This window comes from Scardinius erythrophthalmus, assembly GCF_964197995.2.
Source record: "Scardinius erythrophthalmus genome assembly, chromosome: 4".
Lineage (NCBI taxonomy): Eukaryota > Metazoa > Chordata > Actinopteri > Cypriniformes > Leuciscidae > Scardinius > Scardinius erythrophthalmus.
Genome location: NC_138224.1, coordinates 22,663,134 through 22,684,823, shown reverse-complemented (window position 1 = coordinate 22,684,823; position 21,690 = coordinate 22,663,134). Strand labels below are relative to the sequence as shown.

General features: G+C 35.6%; 1 protein-coding gene across 4 annotated transcripts in view; it reads right to left on the bottom strand.

Moving 5' to 3' along the window:
* Positions 1-21,127, bottom strand: part of slc37a3 (solute carrier family 37 member 3) — a 37,555-nt gene extending 16,428 nt beyond the window's left edge. For 2 of the 4 annotated variants that reach the window (XM_081363559.1, XM_081363560.1), the window contains exons 1-7: positions 20,991-21,127; positions 20,734-20,868; positions 14,559-14,679; positions 12,832-12,924; positions 11,661-11,744; positions 10,383-10,528; positions 9,575-9,671 (exon numbers count right to left, since the gene is read on the bottom strand). In XM_081363559.1, the coding sequence (XP_081219685.1) occupies positions 9,575-9,671; positions 10,383-10,528; positions 11,661-11,744; positions 12,832-12,924; positions 14,559-14,679; positions 20,734-20,789 (597 nt within the window). In that variant the 5' untranslated portion in view covers positions 20,790-20,868; positions 20,991-21,127. The remainder of the gene's footprint in view (positions 1-9,574; positions 9,672-10,382; positions 10,529-11,660; positions 11,745-12,831; positions 12,925-14,558; positions 14,680-20,733; positions 20,869-20,990) is intronic. The other 2 variants (XM_081363561.1, XM_081363562.1) reach the window with 1 other exon arrangement.
* Between the last annotated feature and the right edge of the window lie 563 nt (positions 21,128-21,690).

The following is a 21,690-nucleotide window of genomic DNA, read 5'->3' as shown; positions in this document are numbered from 1 at the left end:
TTCACCAGTTATCAGACATGAAAATATGTTGCGGGACTATCGTTAACGAACTTCAGCGATTTTTTTGCAAATGTTTTTTTTGAAGAACACGACCGTAAATATGAACACAAGATTGAATGTGACATAAAGAAAATTATTATTGGCAGTCATGTTGCCTCTGTAGCCGGTGTATGCAGGTACATTTCTCATACCCCTATGTTTGAAGTGTGGTCCCGAAAAATCTTCGTTTCAAGGGCTATCTGGCCCTTCCCCCACCTCTACCCCTACCCCTACCCCTACCCAGCCAACATGTATATGTGGGCCCCACATGGTTTATGCTTGGGCTACGTGGGTACCAAGTGGGCATGGTCCCAAAATGGGCATCTTATCTGGGGCCCACTTGGGTCAGCTAAGTAGGTCCCACATGGGCAAAAACAGGTGGGCTCCCCATGTGGGTCCTAGTTGGGTCACTAATGGGAAATGAGTGCATGGGCTCAAAATGGGCAACACAAATGGGGGTTAGACATCAAATGGGTTAGACATTGGCAAACACAATCAGCCCCATATACATGGATTTCTCGGCGACGTCATCACTGCTTGCGCACGCAACCAGGAGGCAGAAAGACCCGCGGGCTTCGTACTGGAATAAAGGGTTTAGGCTAGTAGCATAGTGGTGGTGTTGTCGCTAAGTCAAAATACCAAGGAGTTGTTGCGTAATTTATTTACATGCAGGTCTATCTGTTGTTTTATCTGCTCATTTAAATTATACATGTTGCAAGTAATTCCAAATCTAGGCAAATGGAAGAGTGGGACAGAAGGAGGAAGTTGTATGTTATATTCTTTCTATTCATAATTTGACGAGCTGCACATAGCACGTAGTTGTATGCATCAAGGGATTTGTACGCTCTAATCATTTCTCTTGTATACACACTTGCTTGAATAAGATAATCATGGCTATATATCAGGCCATACAATTGCTGGCCACTTCTTGTCATCCACAATCCAAAGATCGTCATGTATTGCGTAGGGATCCAGCAAGATCTCACCATTGCTGAGAGTAAGTTTTATTTATTCTTTTTGCCGAGTAGTTTTTCACCTATATTTAACAGCGCTTCGTCAGAAGTACAAATACAAGAGCCTTTTTTTAAATCCTATCCAATGGTTGAAAGGAAAGGAGTAAACACGGTCACTAGTAGGTTGTGACGGCTGTCAATCAAAATGTGGAGCGGTGTATTCGTTCCATGTGTTTCCTGTCAGAAAACAAATAGATAATTTGGTACATTTAAATTTAACAGAATTTATCAACTTGGTGCCTGCTGTGGTTGTTTTAATTCACATCCTTTCTAAAAAATATGAACGTTTTTGGTTTAATATATTCTTAATATATAAGACTGTGAATGATCTAATTTCATGTTTTATATTTTATTTGTTCATTGTTTATTTTGTTGGGTTTTAGTTGGAGTTGGTCAGAACTGTTTAAATAATAATAATAATAATAATAATAATAATAATAATAATAATAATAAATTATATATATATATATATATATATATATATATATATATATATATATATATATATATATATATATATATATATATATATATATATATATATATATATATGTGCATGATGCCTGCTGCCTTTGGGCTCAGTGATGTTGAATTTAAATGACATGTAAAATAAAGACATGTTATGTTACATAGTGATGTAATGGTGTTTTCTGGAAGGAAAGGAACTAAAGAACAAAGAATTTTTATCAGCTGAAAGGCAGAATACAAATGTTTTATTAAATTAGATAAACATTATATAACAGTTTCAGGTTATGTTTTGGTGTTGGTAACATGTCCCACACAAACTTATAATCATCCCACATTTGGTTTGTTTGATGGTGGTCACCCTAATTACATTACTAACTTAGTCTAACATGATAATTCATACATACATCACAGTATGTCCGGATTTTGATTCGTAAACAGTTGGTCATTTTACATAATGTTATATTAATATGAAACACAAACAAACAGATCCAACTCTGAAATTGCAGTTTATTACTGAGTCAACAAGAAATTACAAACAATTCGAAATCTACGTTAATTACAATGTTCTTTTTACAGAACTCGGCATAACAGCTAGCGGTTTTCTGCCTCCTGGATGCACGCGCATCCGGTATTGTTTGTATACAAGAAACCCGTGTATAGGCTGCCTACATGGGCCCAAGGTAGTACCCACATAGGTAATCTCTATATGGGTAATGAATAGGGCAAAGATATGGGGCCCACTTTGATAAACCATATGGGTCAGACATGGGCAAACACAATCAGTCCTATATAGGCTGCCTGCATGGGCCCAAGGTGGTACCCACATAGGTAATCTCTATATGGGCCCTGAATGGGGAAATACACATGGGGCCCGCTTGGCCAAACCATATGTGTCAGACATGGGCAAACACAATCAGTCCCATATAAGCTGCCAACATGGGCCCAAAGTAGATCCCACATAGGTAATCTCTATATGGGTTATGAATGGGGAAAAGATATGGGGCCCACTTTGATAAACCATATGGGTCAGACATGGGCAAACACAATCAGTCCCATATAGGCTGCCTACATGGGCCCAAGTTGGTACCCACATAGGTAATCTCTATATGGGTTCTGAATGGGGAAATACATATGGGGCCCGCTTGGCCAAACCATATGTGTCAGACATGGGCAAACACAATCAGCCCTATAGGCTGCCAACATGAGCCCAAGGTGGTATCCACATGGGTAATCTCTATATGGGTTACGAATCGGAAAAACATATGGGGTCCACTTTGATAAACCATATGGGTCAGACATGGGCAAACACAATCAGCCCCATATAGGCTGCCTACATGAGCCCAAGGTGGTACCCACATAGGTAATTTCTATATGGGTTACGAATCGGAAAAACATATGGGGTCCACTTTGATAAACCATATGGGTCAGACATGGGCAAACACAATCAGTCCCATATAGGCTGCCTACATGAACCCAAGGTGGTACCCACATAGGTAATCTCTATATGGGTTCTGAATGGGAAAATACATATGGGGCACGCTTGGCCAAACCATATGTGTCAGACATGGGCAAACACAATCAGTCCTATAAGCTGCCAACATGAGCCCAAGGTGGTACCCACATAGGCAATCTCTATATGGGTTATGAATGGGGAAAAGATATGGGGCCCACTTTGATAAACCATATGGGTCAGACATGGGCAAACACAATCAGTCCCATATAGGCTGCCTACATGGGCCCAAGGTGGTACCCACATAGGTAATCTCTATATGGTTTCTGAATGGGGAAATACATATGGGGCCCGCTTGGCCAAACCATATGTGTCAGACATGGGCAAACAAAATCTGTCCCATGTAGGCTGCCAACATGGGCCCAAGGTGGTATCCACATAGGTAATTTTTATATAGGTTATGAATGGGAAAAACACATAGGTTCCACTTTGATAAAATATATGGGTCAAACATGGGCAAACACAATCAGTCCCATATAGGCTGCCAACATGGGCCCAAGGTGGTACCCACATAGGTAATCTCTATATGGTTTATGAATGGGAAAAACATATGGGGCCCACTTTGATAAACCATATGTGTCAGACATGGGAAAACCAAATCAGTCCTATGTAGGCTGCCAACATGAGCCCAAGGTGGTACCCACATAGGTAATCTCTATATGGGTTCTGAATGGGAAAATACATATGGGGCCCGCTTGGCCAAACCATATGTGTCAGACATGGGCAAACACAATCAGACCCATATAGGCTGCCAACGTGGGCCCAAGGTGGTACCAACATAGGTAATCTCTATATGAGTTATGAATAGGAAAAACATATGGGGCCCACTTTGATAAACCATATGTGTCAGACATGGGCAAACACAATCAGTCATATATAGGCTGCCAACATGAGCCCAAGGTGGTACCCACGTAGGTAATCTCTATATGGGTTATGAATTGGAAAAACATATGGGGCCCACTTTGATAAACCATATGGGTCAGACATGGGCAAACACAATCAGTCCCATATAGGCTGCCTACATGGGCGCAAGGTGGTATCCACATAGGTAATCTCTATATGGGTTATGAATGGGAAAAACATATGGGGCCCACTTTGATAAACCATATGGGTCAGACATGGGCAAACACAATCAGTCCCATATAGGCTGCCAACATGAGCCCAAGATGGTACCCACATAGGTAATCTCTATATGGGTTACGAATGGGGAAATACATTCAAGTATAATTGTAAATATAATGAATTTTGTAGTAAATATAAATTGTGCATCTGTAAATTACATCATAAACTATACACTTGTAAATAACATATCTTCACAATCATTAAAACAGTTATATACAGTACATTTGTAATTTATAATCTTTGTTATAATACCACTAACAGTTGACCGTGGAATATTTAGTAGTGAGGAAATTTCACAAATGGACTTATTACACAGGGGAAACCTGGTACCACGCTTGAATTCACTGAGCTCCTGAAAGCGACCTATTCTTTCACAAATGTTTGTAGAAAAGTCTGCATGTCTAGTGCTTGATTTTATACAACTGTGGCCATGGAAGTGATTGAAACACCCGAATTCAATGATTTGGAGGGGTGTCCCAATACTTTTGGCAATATAGTGCATGTGGTTACAGTATAGGCCATGGCTCTTCAAATCCAGTCCTGGAGTGTTGGTGTTCAGCAGACATTAGTTCCAACCCATGACTTTAAATATTCAAAGTGTCAACTTTTAGTGGTCTGATTTTGTGAGTTACTGCAAAATGCTTATCTCCATATAGTTATATATAAAATCTATACAAATGGTTCAAAATATCCAGAAAATGGTCACTGTACAATATGAAGAATGGGTTACAGAAGCTATCAAATTCTGTCTATCAAAATCTATCATATTAATGGCATTATAATGGCTTAGAGATGGGTAGAAGAAATCAAACCCCTAGCAACAGCCCTTATTCAATGGAGATACTCCAGAGTTTTCTGGTCAGTCGGTTAGTGACAATGTAATTCTGATTTTGAATATTGGGGTTAGGGTTTTGATTATTGAGAGGGGCACATCAGTTCAGATGATGAAATAGCCCAAGTAAAGAAAGATAGAATGGAAATTCATGGTTTGAAGGGAAAATCCAATGTAAATTCAGAAATCATATTTGCATCATATACAGGTGTACAGAATAAAGTGCAGTTTCATTCATTTAACATATTGTGTTTTGTGTTCAGTTTTCTTTCGAGGCCAACAGTACAGACTTTTCTTTTCAGTCATAGTTGGCACATGACTGACCCTCAAAGTTGAAATATGGTTGAAATAATGTCAGTTGTTGTTTTAATGTTGTCACAATGAAACGTTTAATACTAAAGAGTTGAAAAGTTGTTGTTGTTTTTTATAAAATCTGTATGTTGAATCAATGTCATGTCTTCAAGGAATACATAATCTTTGAATTATTATTATTTCTAATTATTATTTTGTTATTTTAGCATTGTATGATATTTTGATCAAAACACCACTTCAAAAATCTAAATTTATGTTAAAATATAATCATATTATTAACAATAATAATAATAATAATGTATATAATTTCAATCTCAAGAGAGAAGTGCAGCAGAAACTTTTTGCTTTGTGTGATTTTGTTTGGACTTACAATTTTGTGTTTGCCTAAAGCTTACCATAGAGGATTGCAAATATAGTATAGAAATAAAACTAAACACACATTTCTTAAAAAAAATTTAAAAAAAAGAAAGAAAGAAAAGTAATCTTTTCCATTACCACGCTGAAAAAAAATTCTATTTTAATGCACCATACATCATCTAATCATGACAATCCTCATATCTATCAATTCCTCATGCAAAGACAATGGACAGTTTGACAGTTAATTATTCAATAATAAAACAGTAAAACAACATGAAAATCACCATAGTGGTAAGTCTGTGAGATGTAGAAAAAGAATCTGTTGGAGTTTGCAGAAAAAAAATTGATTTGCATTTTTTATGAATTTATTAAATATTGCTATAAAGCCAGGTATACAGTATATGACTTTGGCAGTTAATTATTAAATAATAAAACAGTAAAACAACATGAAAATCACCATAGTGGTAGTGAGATGTAGAACAAAATTCTACGCGAGGAACTCTCCGCGCACATACTCATATGAGACGCGTGCGCGCACTCAAACTGTCCACGCGCATTCTCATATGAGACGCGCACGCACACACAAACTCTCCACGCACATACTCATATGAGACGCGAGCACACACACACACACACAAACTCGCGCACATACTCAATGAGACGCGAGCACACACACACACAAACTCTCCGCTCACATAGGCTACTCATATGAGACGCAATCACACACACACACACACACACACACACACACACAATACTCTAAAGATGTGGAAAAGTCGATCAAAAGTGTGGCTACATTTCTCCAGGCTCGATGCCAACAGCGCGCGATGCAGTAATTGCGGTAAAATAATTGCTGCATGACCGGTACCACGACAGATATGATGAAGATCTTGACAGTGCACGGAGTAAACATAAGAGCAGAAAGTTGCTCCGTCTTAGACTGGTAAATGAAGAAATACCTTGTTGATCACTCTGACAGTGTTTATATTGCAATAATGACCTACTGAATGTACACTGCCGTTCAAAAATGTGTTGGTTAGTCAGAATTTTTTTCAGTAGGATGCATTAAAGTGATAAAAAATGACCTTAAAACATGTGTAATGTTACAAAAGATTTCTGTTTCAAATAAATGCTGTTCTTTTGAAATTTGTATTCATCAAAGAATCATGAAAAAATGTATCATAATTTCCAAAATATTAAGCAGCAAACTGTTTTCATATTGCTGAAGGATCATGTGACACTGAAGTAATGATTTTGAAAATTCAGCTTTGACATCACAGGAATAAATTACATTTTGAAATATAGTCAAATAAGATTTTAAATTGTAATACTATTTCACAATGTTAAAAGTTTTACTGTAATTTTGAACAAACAAATTCAGCTTTGGTGAGCATGAGGCTCTTTATAAAAAAAAAATGTGTTCCTTTGTGCACTGGCTAAGGAGCATGAGTCAAACTGAAAAAATAAAACCAAAGTTTTTCTGAGGTAATGTGTTATGTAATATTGTTAAAATGGATTTCATAAAATTGGTATCGAAAAAAGTATCGTTCAGGAACCGGTATCGAAATTTTTTGAACGATACCCAGCCCTACTACAAAAACAAATTTGTTTTGCAGAGGCTCTTAAGAAGACTGCTCAGATCAACTGGCAAGAAACTGAGAGGGAACTCTCAAAATAGTCTGGGACAAGAGATGGAGGACAGTGTCCAGAATGCACAAATGACTGTCTGCAGTGTAAGCTGTACTGATACATGTGTAGTTACTGCTTCTTCTAACTGTCCCCAATTTATTTCCTGTTCAAATGTTCAAAGCTTTCAGTAAAGAATGGGTCAAATACAGGTTAAAAGTATGTATTTTAACAATTAGGTATAGAACTTTAAAGAGCTTTTATAGAACTTTTAAAGAGACTCTTTAATCTGACATAAATCTGCTTCTTTATTGTCTCTGGAATTTCAGAATATAGCATAATATGATGGGTAATTTCAATCAAATTTAAATTTGAAAAGATTTCAATCTCACTGTGTGCTCTAATGCTTTAAAACTTGTTTTTGTGGTGTTGCTACTCATTTAGATGGAACCCAGATGATCTCTAGTTGGGCCACATGCATATGATTCCTAGTTGGGCCCCACCTAAAGCCCTGTGAAATCCTGCATAAAACCTAAATAAGTAAGTTGCTGGGGCCAACATGGAACCCATGGACAAACCCACTTACAGCCCGTATTTCGGCCCATGAAGTAACCTTGTAGTACCTACAAAAAACCTAAGCTGGGACCAAGAAGGGTCTTGTGCATTTTGCCCACTTGGGTCCCACCTAGTACCAAGTGCAATCCTACATGAAATCTATCTGGGCAATTAACATGGGGCCATTATGGAACCCGCGGACAATCCTACATGGGGCCCATTTTTCAGCCCATTTCATACCCATATGGGCCCCACATACAAATGTTGGCTGGGTACCCCTCCAACCAAAAGAGAATCGAGACAGCCCTACCCAGTCCCTCCAGTTTTTCGCGATTCCGCGATCGCTGAATACAACGCAAAATCAACAAATTGTCGCATTTTTTTGCGATCCTGCATAGTTCCTAATTTAACCGCAAAATATTCACAAAAATGAAAGACCTCACAAAACATTGAATTATAATCACCCAATTGAAATATATCGTTTAATTAAAGTTGCAATGCATTTTACGTGGATACAGATGTTGCGCACGCATGGCGTGATGTCTGTGAGCGGTCTGTCAGAAACATGGCGAAAGAAAATTTGTCTCACCTGCCCTCTCACATAAGCGCCAAGGAGCGGGCTAAGCAATATCATGATATTCCTGATATATCCTGTGTGTGATATCTTGCACGAGAGTGGGGGTAAATTGTTTTGTGTTGACCGAGTGACTGCCTGACTGCAGTGTGTGTGTGTGTGTGTGTGTGTGTGTCACTGCCTGTCAGCGTTAGAGTATTGAATTCTCTTTATAGCGCTTGAACAAATACACATAGCTACAATTACTTCAAAATATTCATCTTGGCGAGTATTGACGTAAAACTATCAGTAATAACTGAATGGGACGTTTGTCATTATTGTAGTAGGTCTTAAAGTGACAGTAACCTAATTTACCTGCTGTTGTCAGTGTTGTTAATGTTAATCAAGCAACAACAATACAGTACAATAAAAAAAAAAAAAAAACGTTAATTATGCACTGTTTGTAACTGTATCCTTGTATTTATTTGTCCTGTTTTGTTTCTTTTTGTTATTTGTTCCTTTGTTCTCATTTCACTACTGAGTGTTTACTTGATTATTTAAATAATTTCTTGGATGTTCCTGGTCTTGTGTTGTGCCCATAGGTTGTTTTAAAAGTTCATTTGATGAGAATTTGATTAGACCAAAATAAACAAGCTTTATGCATTTTGTTTGTGATTTGTTTGATGTATGACTATTGTGCATCTGACATAATTCTTTTATGGTAAATGTGATGTCCTAATTATGAAATATAAAATCGCAAATTTTTTCACAAATTTCTGGAAATTACCACCACAAAATCAGTCATTTTAATCGCAAAAATCACACAAAAAAATCGTGAAATCCTGGAGGGACTGCCTACCCCTTCACGGGAACGCGCAAAACGGAGGGGTAGGGCCAAGGGGTGAATTGGGATTGAGCCCTAATGATCCCCTCCTCTAAGCATAACCCTCACACATACATTTATGAATTTTAACATAATATAATATAATATAATATAATATAATATAATATAATATAATATAATATAATATAATATAATATAATATAATATAATATAACTTTCACAGAAATCTTTTTGCATTTTGACATTTACATTAAGATGTTATTTATCATGTTTACTAAGCTGTTTTCCTCATGGGAACATTAATAAACGTGATCTAAAATGAAGTAATGTACTGTGCTCTTACCTCATAGCCATACTTCAGGACACTGGAGGCAAGAAACGCACCCAGAATATTCCCCACGGATGCACATGCACTCCACAGTCCAAACACAAAGCCTCGGCTGGCAGATAAAAGATATGAAAAATGTATAAGTAAAATTACTGCCATAAGGAAACATACTGTTACATGTCTGTGAATTCCTTGAAATCAAAACATACAGTTTCTCTCAAAGAAAAACTTGCACATTAGGTATGTTCGTGAAATACATTTTTGATCATGTGTCCCACCACGTGTGCAATAATGCCATGTCATGTGACAAGTATATCATGATGTAATTATGGGTGCACACATGCACAATGCCAATTTTGTTTTGATATTGGGTGTATATTTTTTTGTGCACCTGCATCAGTTGTTAATGTGTAATGTGTATCATCTGTTAGTATAAATACCCTTTATAATGACTATATTCATATTCATAATTTGAAAGATAATTGTATTTTGCAACTACACCAGGGTTGGCACATGCTATCTTCATTGTTTTAGCACTCAATTTACTACATAAATTGTACAAAACAGCTAAAAGTGTGTTTAATAAGCCTAAGAAAGGAGAAAGTTTGCACTGGCGTAAAAACACACAGCAGTGTCATTTCAATGCATTTAGCACCTAATTAAACTAGATCAAGGATGATAAGTTGCAGATATTTTTGCATAAAAATTCTGCATGTTTGCATGAAAGTCTGAAGTCATGCATAAAATATATTTTTTTTAATAATCAGGAATTTTTGGAATCATGTGTGTGAATTACAGGATGAGGTGAAATACTGACACCTACCCAGATTTCCCAAACCAGTTGCCCATGATGGCGACCACACAGGGCCAAACTGTAGATTGCAGCAGTCCATTTATCACCCACAAAACGCAATAAAAGTACACATTATAAAAGTGAAGCCATTCTGTCAAAGTGCCAAAAATAAATTCCTAAAGAGAAGAGAGGGTGAATGTAATTAAATAAAGACATGAATTTTTGTTCCCTTTCATAGGTTCGCTCGACACTGTGTCAGTAGCTGACATAATGGGAACGCCAACCAGGTGTGAGTGACAATTTTCTCATTGGCTGATAGTGTTGCACTCTAAAGCACCGCATCATCAGTGCTTTAAAAGGACATGTGTGTGCCATCACTCCACAGATTGTTCTTCTTAATGAAGGTTTATCTGGCCAGGTTTGGATGACAACAGTTCAACTGTGCTTTTTTGATTAACAATTTGATCAAACACTAAGGAGTTCTTCTGCAGCAACTTGCTTATTTCGATTCTCTGATTGGTGGAGATTCTTTGCAGAATCTTGGGTAATGTCGTTTTTTTTACCAAGAATTTCATTGTAAAACATGATTATAAAAAACAAGTTGAAAATGTTGACTAACGACTTCAACAAAAGCATTTAACATTTATAAGTTGTTGTTACAAATCAATTCCACCATGGAGATAATGTATGGAAATTTTACCTCCGGAATTCAACTGTTGCACTATTGGCGCATTGATTCTATATCAATTCAAGCAATTGTCAGTCCCTCCAGTTTTTCTTTTTGTTATTTGTTCCTTTGTTCTTATTTCATTACTGAGTGTTTACTTGATTATTTAAATCATTTCTTGGATGTTCCTGGTTGTGCCCATAGGTTGTTTTAAAAGTTAATTTGATGAGAATTTGATTAGACCAAAATAAACAAGCTTTATGCATTTTGTTTGTGATTTGTGTCATGTATGACGATTGTGCATCTGACATAATACTTTTATGGTAAATGTGATGTCCTAATTATGAAATATAAAAATCGCAAATTTTTTCACAAATTTCTGGAAATTACCACCACAAAATCAGTCATTTTGATCGCAAAAATCACACAAAAAAATCGTGAAATCCTGGAGGGACTGAATTGTACTACCTGGTGGGTGTTTCCATAGCACCATCTACTATTCAGGGAACAAGGGCTCCAAACGTAACCGAGAGGTTTTCTTCGCTTTATACTTAATGCATTCAGCTCAACTTAATAAAATATTAGATTAATCACAATTAAATATTTGAATTGTTTCGCAGCTCTAATTACAGTATACCAACCGTGATTGCTGATCCACATAAACCAAATGACAGAACATAGCGGAGGTTGAACCGATCGCCCATCACCCCGCTGATATACAAACCCTAAAAGAAAAGCAAACAAATCACTGTCACATAGGGATGTGTGCAATCCTCTACGACAATATCACAATTATTGTTTTATATGCGATTTGACATTATCAAGTCTCACTCACTTTTCAAAAACCAAACAAAAACTGCTTGATGCAGCCTAGCAGGATATGCTAGTGCACGACTGATAAGGAATTTTTGATGGCCGATGCCAATATAAAGTCGATATAGATGATATCACACTGTTTAAAAATTCAAAGAAAATAATATTATATAAGTTAGTCAGCTTTTAAACAATGCCTTATAGAGATTTTTTTTTTTTCCATCCAGTTAGACCTAAAGATTTTGCTGCTGTAATGGATTCAATCCTCTGGAAAAGTATTGATCTTTCTGAGAAATACATTACAGGAGGAAGATCTAAATTTTACAGATATCATGGGTAACATATTTCTACAATACAAATATTTTACAAAATAGAGTCTCAAATAATTACATTACAAATATATTTAATGATATTGTTTATCCTCCAGCTCACCTTTTCTGGTCATCTGTGTTTAAAGATGTAAATTGGCATAATGCTTGGCGAACAGTGGCTAAATTTTACATTAATAACAAAAGTCTCTTTTGAAATAATCTTATATATATATATATATATATATCAGTAAAACATGTGCTGGAACGCTTTAAATTAGATATTGATTACTCTTGTAATTTCTGTAAAGGTGAAAAGGAAACTATTTTTTATTTATTTTTCCATTGCATACATACAAAAATATTTTGAATTGATTGTGGAGCATTTAATTAATGAAAAATTGAGCACTGATTTGCAGCTGAGTGGATTTGACATAATGATACACTTCATGATCATGGGATTGAGAAAGATAAGGCACACTTCATACAATTGTTAATATTAATTAATTAATAAAATGAAATGGTCTGACTCCAAACCTAACTTTTCTTACTTTAAAAATGATTTCAAGCTTTATTGTTCTGTTTTGTGTAATTGCACAAGTAAAAAGTGCAATTACACAAAACAGAAAAAAATACAGAAACAAAACAGTAAAAAGTGCAAACACACAAAATATTACTGTTTTTAACTTACCACAGCATAAGAGAAGAGAAAGATTGAGTCCAGAGCACCCAAAAACAAAGTGGCCTCCCTCACATCAGCAAACAGTTTGTTATCCTCCCATGTCTACAAAAGTAAAAACAAAAAAGTAGCATTATTATTATATGAATATTAAAAACTGAAAAGTCTGCATTGGACTTTTCCAATGCTTTGTACAACTATATTGCAAGTTGTGAGAATGTTAGTTTGTATTTTTGCCAAACAGAAAGAATAAAGTGTGTACTGACTTAATGCTTGACCATGTGTTGCCCTTTCACAGACTCATCGCCTTTTTCACAAAAGTATTCATGTGAAATATAATATTGATACAGTACTGTGAGGCATTCAAAAGACAAGCATCAATACAGTGTTGTGTCATCCCTACATGGCAGAGCACATGTTCTTCAAAGCACACAGTAAAGTTAACAGATAAGACATGGACTACTTGGTTTTGAATAAGACTATGTTAAACCATAACAAATGTGAAAGACCTTATACAGCTTCTGTGCATTCCACTAATTGCTGCAATCTACTTCTCAAAAGTTTTTTTTCTTCTGATTTTCTGTTTTTATTTACAGTACCAGTCAAAAGTTTGGAAACGTTACTATTTTTAATGTTTTTGAAAGAAGTCTCTTATGCTCATCAAGCCTGCAGTTAAAAAAAAAAAAAAAAAAAAAACAGTAATATTATGAAATATTATTACAATTTAAAATAATGGTTCTCTTTTTTAATATATTTTAAAATGTAATTTATTTTTGTGATGCAAAGCTGAATTTTCATCAGCAAGTACTCCAGTCTTTGGTGTCTTTTGATCCTTCAGAAATCATCCTAATATGATGATTTGATACTCAGTTATTATCAATGATGGAAACAGTTGTGCTGTTTAATATATTTTTTTGGAATACTTTTTTCAGGATTCATTGATGAGTAAAACGTTAACAGCATTTATTCATAAAAACAGCATTTATTCAAAATAAAAACATTTCTAACAACATAAATCGTTACCATCACCTTTTATCAATTTAACACCTCCTTGTTGAATTAAAGTACTAATTTCTTTAAAAAAAAAAATAGTTATTGTTCCCAAACTTTTGAACGGTAGTGTATATTGTTACAAAAGATTTCTATTCTAAATAAATACAGTTCTTTTTATCTTTTTATTCATCAAATAATCCTGAAAAAAGTATCTCAGGTTATAAAAAAAATATTAAGCAGCACAACTGTTTCCAACATTGATCATAAATCAGCATATTAGAATGATTTCTGAAGGATCATAAGACACCAAAGACTGGAGTACTTGCTGATGAAAATTCAGCTTTGCATCACAAAAATAAATTACATTTTAAAGTATATTAAAAAAGAGAACCATTATTTTAAATTGTAATAATATTTCATAATATTACTTTTTTTTTTTTAACTGCAGGCTTGATGAGCATACGAGACTTCTTTCAAAAACATTAAAAATAGTAACGTTTCCAAACTTTTGACTGGTACTGTATATATATATATATATTTTTTTTTTTTTTCAATTGAATTAAGATTCAAATTTGAGTAATCAGTAACTTTTTTTTTTCGACAACAAAATTACTGGAAATACTCATTACTAACATCATTATCTATCAGGCTAGGGAAAATTATGCTTCTTTATATAGAAAGAAATCATTTAAAAAAAAATGGGAAATGAAACAAGAGAAATTGGGAAGTATGTAATATATGCGTACCACTCCAGGAGACAACGCTACAGCGCTGCCATTCTGCTGCAATCCTGACGGTGTCCATTGTGCTGAGATACTCACTTTCACATTACTAAAAGTCTTACGTGACGAGTGAAGCAGGACATAGCTGAAGAGAGTGGGGAGAATAGACAGTATGAATGGAGATGAGTACATGTATTATGCAAGCTCATTAACACGATGTCCTTCATTTAGTTCTTCATGTATATGGGCCAACACATACACTTACTGTAACTCCTCAATGTTTTTCATTTCTGCATGATTATACATGAAAAATTAGACTTTTCAAAACCACATGAAACCAACATTAATACAAAGCATGCATTTCTAAGAACTTGCCATGTGCGTTTATACTAGATTTTCCTTCTTTTTAAAAAATGTTCCTTTCTTTATCGTGAACACTCGTATAGTTCTTTGCAAAAGTATTCACTCCCTTTCACTCTTTTCACATTTTGTCATGTTGCACCAATAATGACAAGGAAAATACCACATTACATTGCATAAGTATTCAAAGTCTTTCTTGTGGCACTTATTTTGTCCAGTTAACTGGTGAAAAATTTAATTACTTCACATGATTTGGAAAAACACACACCCTGCCTACAAGTCACCGCTGAAAAATCATTACAGAGCAAAACCCATGAGGTCAATTATGAGGTCAAAGGGACTACCTGCACAGTTCAGAAACAGATTTGGGAAAGACTTAAATTTTTTTAAGTAAAGGGTTCACATGAGCACAGATGGGCTCAATAATTCTTAAATGGAAGAGGTTTAAAATAACCAGGGCAGCATTTCCCAAAAACAATGAGCTAAGGTGATGATCATAGAGACCATTGTTATCATTGTTACATATCTGGTCTTCAACTTGCCAATATGGGGCGTAGAATGGTGGAGAAAAAAGTAATCTAGAGCATTTTAGCATAAGGTTGCAACATTACAAAATGTGGAAAAAAATGAAGGGGAATGAATACTTTGTTGAGTGTGGAAGTGAGTGAACGTTTTTTATTGTGATATTGCTAATTTATAGCCAATCACTGCTAGGTTTCTGCATAACAGTTACTGTAGATTAATCATATAAAGGTCATAATTCTTAGCCTGGCTAACGTCAGACCTCTTCTCATTGAGACGTGGTCTGGGAACCACATGTTCATTTTCTCGTATTTGAGGGGTGGTTTACGAATGCCCAGAGCCGTTTATTGGGCGCTAGAATGTCTATGAAATGCGCCTGTATGTAGCTCATAGCCAATCGTTTCAATTATACCAGATGACGTATGTAGAGCGACAGAAATTCGACGAGGAAGAAGACGAAATAAACTTGCGTTCTAAACTACTTAGAACACTATCTAAGGCTGCATCGAAAGGTAACTTCGCGTCTGATGCCATGTTGGATCCATAGATATAAACAAACTGCTTCGGTGTGTCGCATAGACATCGTCATCGTCTTGCTGCTCCCTCCCCGTTCTGCGGTTGGTTCCCTTTTTGAGGGGAAAATCTGGTCCATGGTATCCAGGCTGCCTAGCAGCGTGAATAAAATCGTGCTGCGCTCAAGGCAGCATGGGCAAACCCAGGCTACATAATTCTGTCAACCTGGCTAAAAAATTTGATTTTGAAATGTCTGGTTCTGGTCAAAGAAATACATAAGGAAAGTCATAATAATAAATTCCATGGATGAATATTTATTGTGTGTGGGGGGGGGGGGTGCCTTTAGAAAAATGTCAGCATCATTATTCAAGTCAAGTCACCTTCATTTATATAACGCTTTTAAAAATATGGATTGTTTCAAAGCAGCTTTACAGTGATCATAGGAAATTACCGTAAAAGATTGTTTAGGCTTTACAACAACTCTAGGATAAAGTTATTGTCCAGCTAAAATTAGTTTTGATTGATTGATTCCCTTCCATTGCGAAGATCATTAGTTACTAACTTAACACAACACCGTTCTAACAGGAAAACCCTTAACGCGCTCCGGCCGCCCAATCCACACAAAACAGTGCCTGGTGTCTTGAGAACGCACTCCCTGAAATAGGTTCGAAGGTGCAAACGATTATCTGTTATCTCTGCGCAAACCTCAAAAATGCAGACGTCACGCACATGCGCATTACGTGGTCAGTCCAAAGGTATGCACGTTTGAATATATATGTGCGCAGGCGTGTAGTCCATCTTTACAAATCAACCCTCAATAAACTACATGTCTGGCCTTAAAAAATGTATAATACAGAATTTTTTTGTCGCGTCTGCGTAGCCATGCAAACCGGTATTATCCCGACAACATTTTATCTGTACTGAGGTAAAGGGAGGGGAGGGAAGCGTTCACAGGGGAGGGACTGGTTGACACTTCAGGACTGCGTTGCCCGTGTCCAGGTGCAGGTCCTTCATCAGATCTGGATACAGCCTGGATCTGGCGGACTGCTGTAAACCTCGGATAAACAGAGAGACTAATATTAACGTAGACGCCATCCTTCTTATGATGTAACAAGTACATCAGGATTTATGGGGAGTGTTCCCGGTTCCGGCTGACCTAAACTATGCAGCCTAACGTTGAATTATAGAAGTCTATAATGTGTTATGTGTAAACTAGGCCAAAGAGATGTGTTTTTAGTCTAGATTTAAACTGACAAGAGTGTGTCTGCTTCCCGGACAATGTTAGGAAGATTGTTCCAAAGTTTTGGTGCTAAATAGGAAAAGGATCTACCGCCAGCAGTCGATTTTGATATTCTAAAATCTATTTTCAACTGGCCGGAATTTTGAGATCGCAATAGACGTGAAGGACTATAATGCGTTAAGAGCTCGCTCAAGTACTGCAGAGCTAAACCGTTTAGTGCTTTGTAAGCAATCAGCAATATTTAAAAAAAATTGACTATGTTTAATAGGGAGCCAATGCAGTGTTGACAGAACCGGGCTAATATGGTCATACTTTTTGGTTCTGGTAAGAACTCTAGCTGCAGCATTTTGGACCAGCTGTAGTTTGTTTATTAAGTGTGCCGGACAACCACCCAGTAGAGCATTACAAAAATCTAGCCTTGATGCCATGAACGCATGAACTAATTGTTCGGCATTTTTCATTGAGAGCATATGACGCAATTTAGATATATTTTAAAGATGAAAAAATGTGGTTTTACAGATACTAGACACGTGACTTTCAAATGAAAGATTGGTATCAAAGAGCACATTCAGGTTCCTAACCGACGACGACGAAGACTTGACAGAGAATTAAGTAGTAGGAACTTATGCTAATGCAATTCCACTAATGCCAACATAATTTTCAAGTCTATTTAAAAGAATGTTGTGGTCGATAGTGTCAAATGCAGAACTAAGATCGAGTAACACTAATAGAGATATACAACCACGATCGGATGATAAGAGCAAATCATTTGTGACTCTAATGAGAGCTGTCTCAGTACTATGATACGGTCTAAATCCTGATTGAAAATCCTCAAAGATATAATTTCTTTCTAAAAAGGAACATAGTTGTGAAGATACTGCCTTTTCTAGTATCTTTGATGGAAAAGGTAAATTCGAGATTGGCCTGTAATTGACTAATTCTGTAGGATCAAGTTGTGTTTTTTTAACAAGGGGTTTAATCATAGCCAGCTAAAAAGTTTTTGGTATGTATCCTAATGACAAAGATGAATTAATGATATTAAGAAGAGGATCTATGACCTCTGGAAGCATCTCTTTCAGTAGCTTAGTCGGTATAGGGTCTAACATACATGTTGTCGATTTAGATGATTTAACAAGTTTAGTAAATTCTTCCTCTCCTATAGCAATGAATGAATAGAATTTTTCCTTAGGGAGACTACAATGCACTCCCTGATGCGATTCTGTAGTAGACAGTTGCATAGTTATAATTTTCTCCCTGATATTATCAATCTTATAATTGAAGTAGTTCATAAAGTCATTACTGCTGTGCTGCTTGGAAACGTCTGGGCTTGAAGCTTTATTTTTCATTAGTTTAGCCCCTGTTTCAAATAAATACCTAGGGTTTTGTTTATTTTCTTCTAATAGGGTTTAAAAATAAGCAGATCTAGCAGCTTTTAAGGCCTCTCTGTATGCAATCGTGCTCTCTTTCCATGAAATGCAAAATACCTCTAGTTTTGTTTTCTTCCAGTTGCACTCCATTTATCTGGCTGCTCTCTTAAGGGCCTGATTGTGCTTGTTGTGCACTAGATAATGATCTGAGATGTTATTTATTTTTAATCAAATGACTTTAGCAATCCTTTGTTTGCATTAGACAGCAATGGTGACAGTCCAAAAATGAGGGAAAAGCTCTTTTTGCATTTTCCCACCTCAAGTTTGCATGCTTATAACTCAAAAAATATAAAAGATATCTTCACATTTTATATATCCTGGTTCTTAACAAACTCAAGATCCTACGATTTAGAACTAGAAATATGGTCTCAGTGTGGCTTCATGAGAAAATTGTTAAATTGTCCACATTTTCAGTAGTCAAAAACCATATGTGGGTCACTTTGCATACAGTTAATTTTTTTTTTTCCTTTTGAAGAGAAATGTCTGAAGAACAAATAATTTTGAAACTAGAAATGTTGTTTCCCTTTATCAAAACAATAACATACCTAGAACGTAACTGTCTGAACACCTAGAATATTCTTTTTCCAAAGTTTACATGCCTGTAACTCAAGAAGTATTAAAGATATCGCAATATCAATAAAGATTCTGGTTCTTAGCAAACCTTCCTTTTCTTTTCGCATCTTAATTTTTAAAGCCTAGGATTTGGGATACTCAATGTGGCTCTATTTACAAACTGTTGAATTTTACCAATTTTTAATGTGGTAATTTTGCACGCAGAAAATACTTTTTGAATATTTGAATAAGAACAACGTTAAAACTAGAAATGCACCTTTATTTATTCACATAGAAACAATAATGACTTTTGATTTTTGAATCTATACATTGTATATAAACAACAAGTTTAGCTGGTGCAATACCTAATTTTTGGATTTCATGTATATCGAACAAGCTCTGGAAGGTATACCAGTAAATTATCCCTTGAATGTCTTTTCGTTTGAGGTGATATCAGTGATTCTGTTAAATATGCTCCTCAGCAGTGGATACTACTAAGTCTATGTGCACATTTTATAACAAGACGAAAATGTAATACTTAAACAATCCAGGTGAGGTAAATATTGGTTTATTGAATACACATGTGTGGGGAGAGAAAGCACACTCTCCTGTTTGCCATGAAACTTGTTTCAAGCATGTAGTTACGATACTGTGTATTTGAACTCTTAGAATATATCTATATTCAAATAAAGAAACTTATGAATACACTATTGAAAACTATTGAATACACTATTGTTAATTTAAGTGTATTTTGCCAGTCTGACAAGTATGTTCTATGCAATCATTCTGATAAAAGGAAACAGGATACATTTCTAGTCTCTATTTGTTAGTCAGACATTCCTCTTTGTATACAAGTATTCGCTGTATGCAAAAGAAACAACTGATAAGAACCAACTTCTAAAAGGATATTTAGATACCTTTAATATTTCTCAAAGTACAGGCATGCAAACTTCAGGGGAACACAAAAAGTGATGTTTCCCTTAAAAGTTACTAGCTGACCTACCAATTTCTGTATGAAAATAAAAATGATGATGCCATTTTTCTAAAGTCATTTTCACCCTCATGTAATTTGGCTCCAAATCTGAAAATTGTAAAGTATTCAGTAAATATTGATCCATGGCATTTAATATTTTGGCTTTTGTCACTATTTCAATTTGTCTTTCTTCAAAAGTATTAACAAAATCATTTTAGTATGTTTCTGAAATTTGGTTGATTTGATATGGAATGACCCATAACATTTTAAGTAATCAGAATACAGCTAGTTAAATGACAGCACACAGAACTTTGCGCTACGTCATCTAAGATGGCAAACAAGACAGATTTATGAGTCAGTATACATAAAACAGTGCCTGACACGTCACCAAATCATTCAAGCAGGTATTTTCATCCACTACAGATCCAGGGACCCCCACACAGACTTTCAGCCAACGCAGGTAGAAAATATTATATTAATATTATAGAAAAGATAACAATATTAAAGCAATATTAAAGAAAAGCTAGATACTCTCAGTAACGCAGGTAGAAACTGATTAACAGTTACCATTGCACGAACAGACCAGAAGGTGGTAGGAACAGGACAGCATACCTGAGGAAGGTGAGGAGGAAGGCTAGCAGTTGATGATAGGTGTAGAGGGGCCACATTATAAGGGTCTGGATCAAAAGGGGGAGGAAGAGAAGGGGCTGGAGTCTTCAGGACACTCTACTGGACCATCTACAAACACTAAGTTACACACCACACCACTGTCAAATCTATCCATCGACAGATTGATAGATCAATCGGATTATCAAAATAAATATTTACAGCCTTCCATAGATACACTAATAGTAAGTAGCTCTACTCACCAGTAATCATTTGCTGTAAATAAATCTCTGACTGGAAGATATTATCGTTAGCTGCTAATGTTTTGAAATGCAACGTAAACGCGTTCAATCGTAAACACGGACGTCATCCGGAAGTTGCACGTTTCAAAATAAAAGTCACTTTATTCCGGGTCCGAGCCTTTTTACAGTCTATGGTCCGAGCAGGGATGTTCTTATTATTATTATGGGGAGATACCAACCGCCTTTTTCTTTTAATTATTGCTCTCTTACAGCTTTATAATACAACAAAATCAATAATAATAATAATTATTATTAAAGTTAACAATAATAATAATAATAGCATAATAATAGTTAAATGACACATTTAACAACAGCAAACTCCATAACTTACAAAAAGAACATGGCTAAGAATTTACACATTCAATAAAGTGACAGGTTTGTAGGCTGTGCAAAAGTACAAGTTTTTGTTTTGTTTAGTTTTTTGCTGACAAAAGATGAAACTGTAATCATGTAATGTTTTATCTTATTTAACAAAATAATAGGTTTCAAGTTTGAAAACTTATGTTTCTGAATATAGAATCTAAATATAAAAATAATTAAGTTTATTGTAAAGCAGCCACTTCTGCTTCAAAATAGAATTTATCATTTAATGAATGTTTATTGGCAAAAGGCTGGAATCAGACCATCCGGTCCCCGCACTGTTTTACTTGCACTGTAAAAG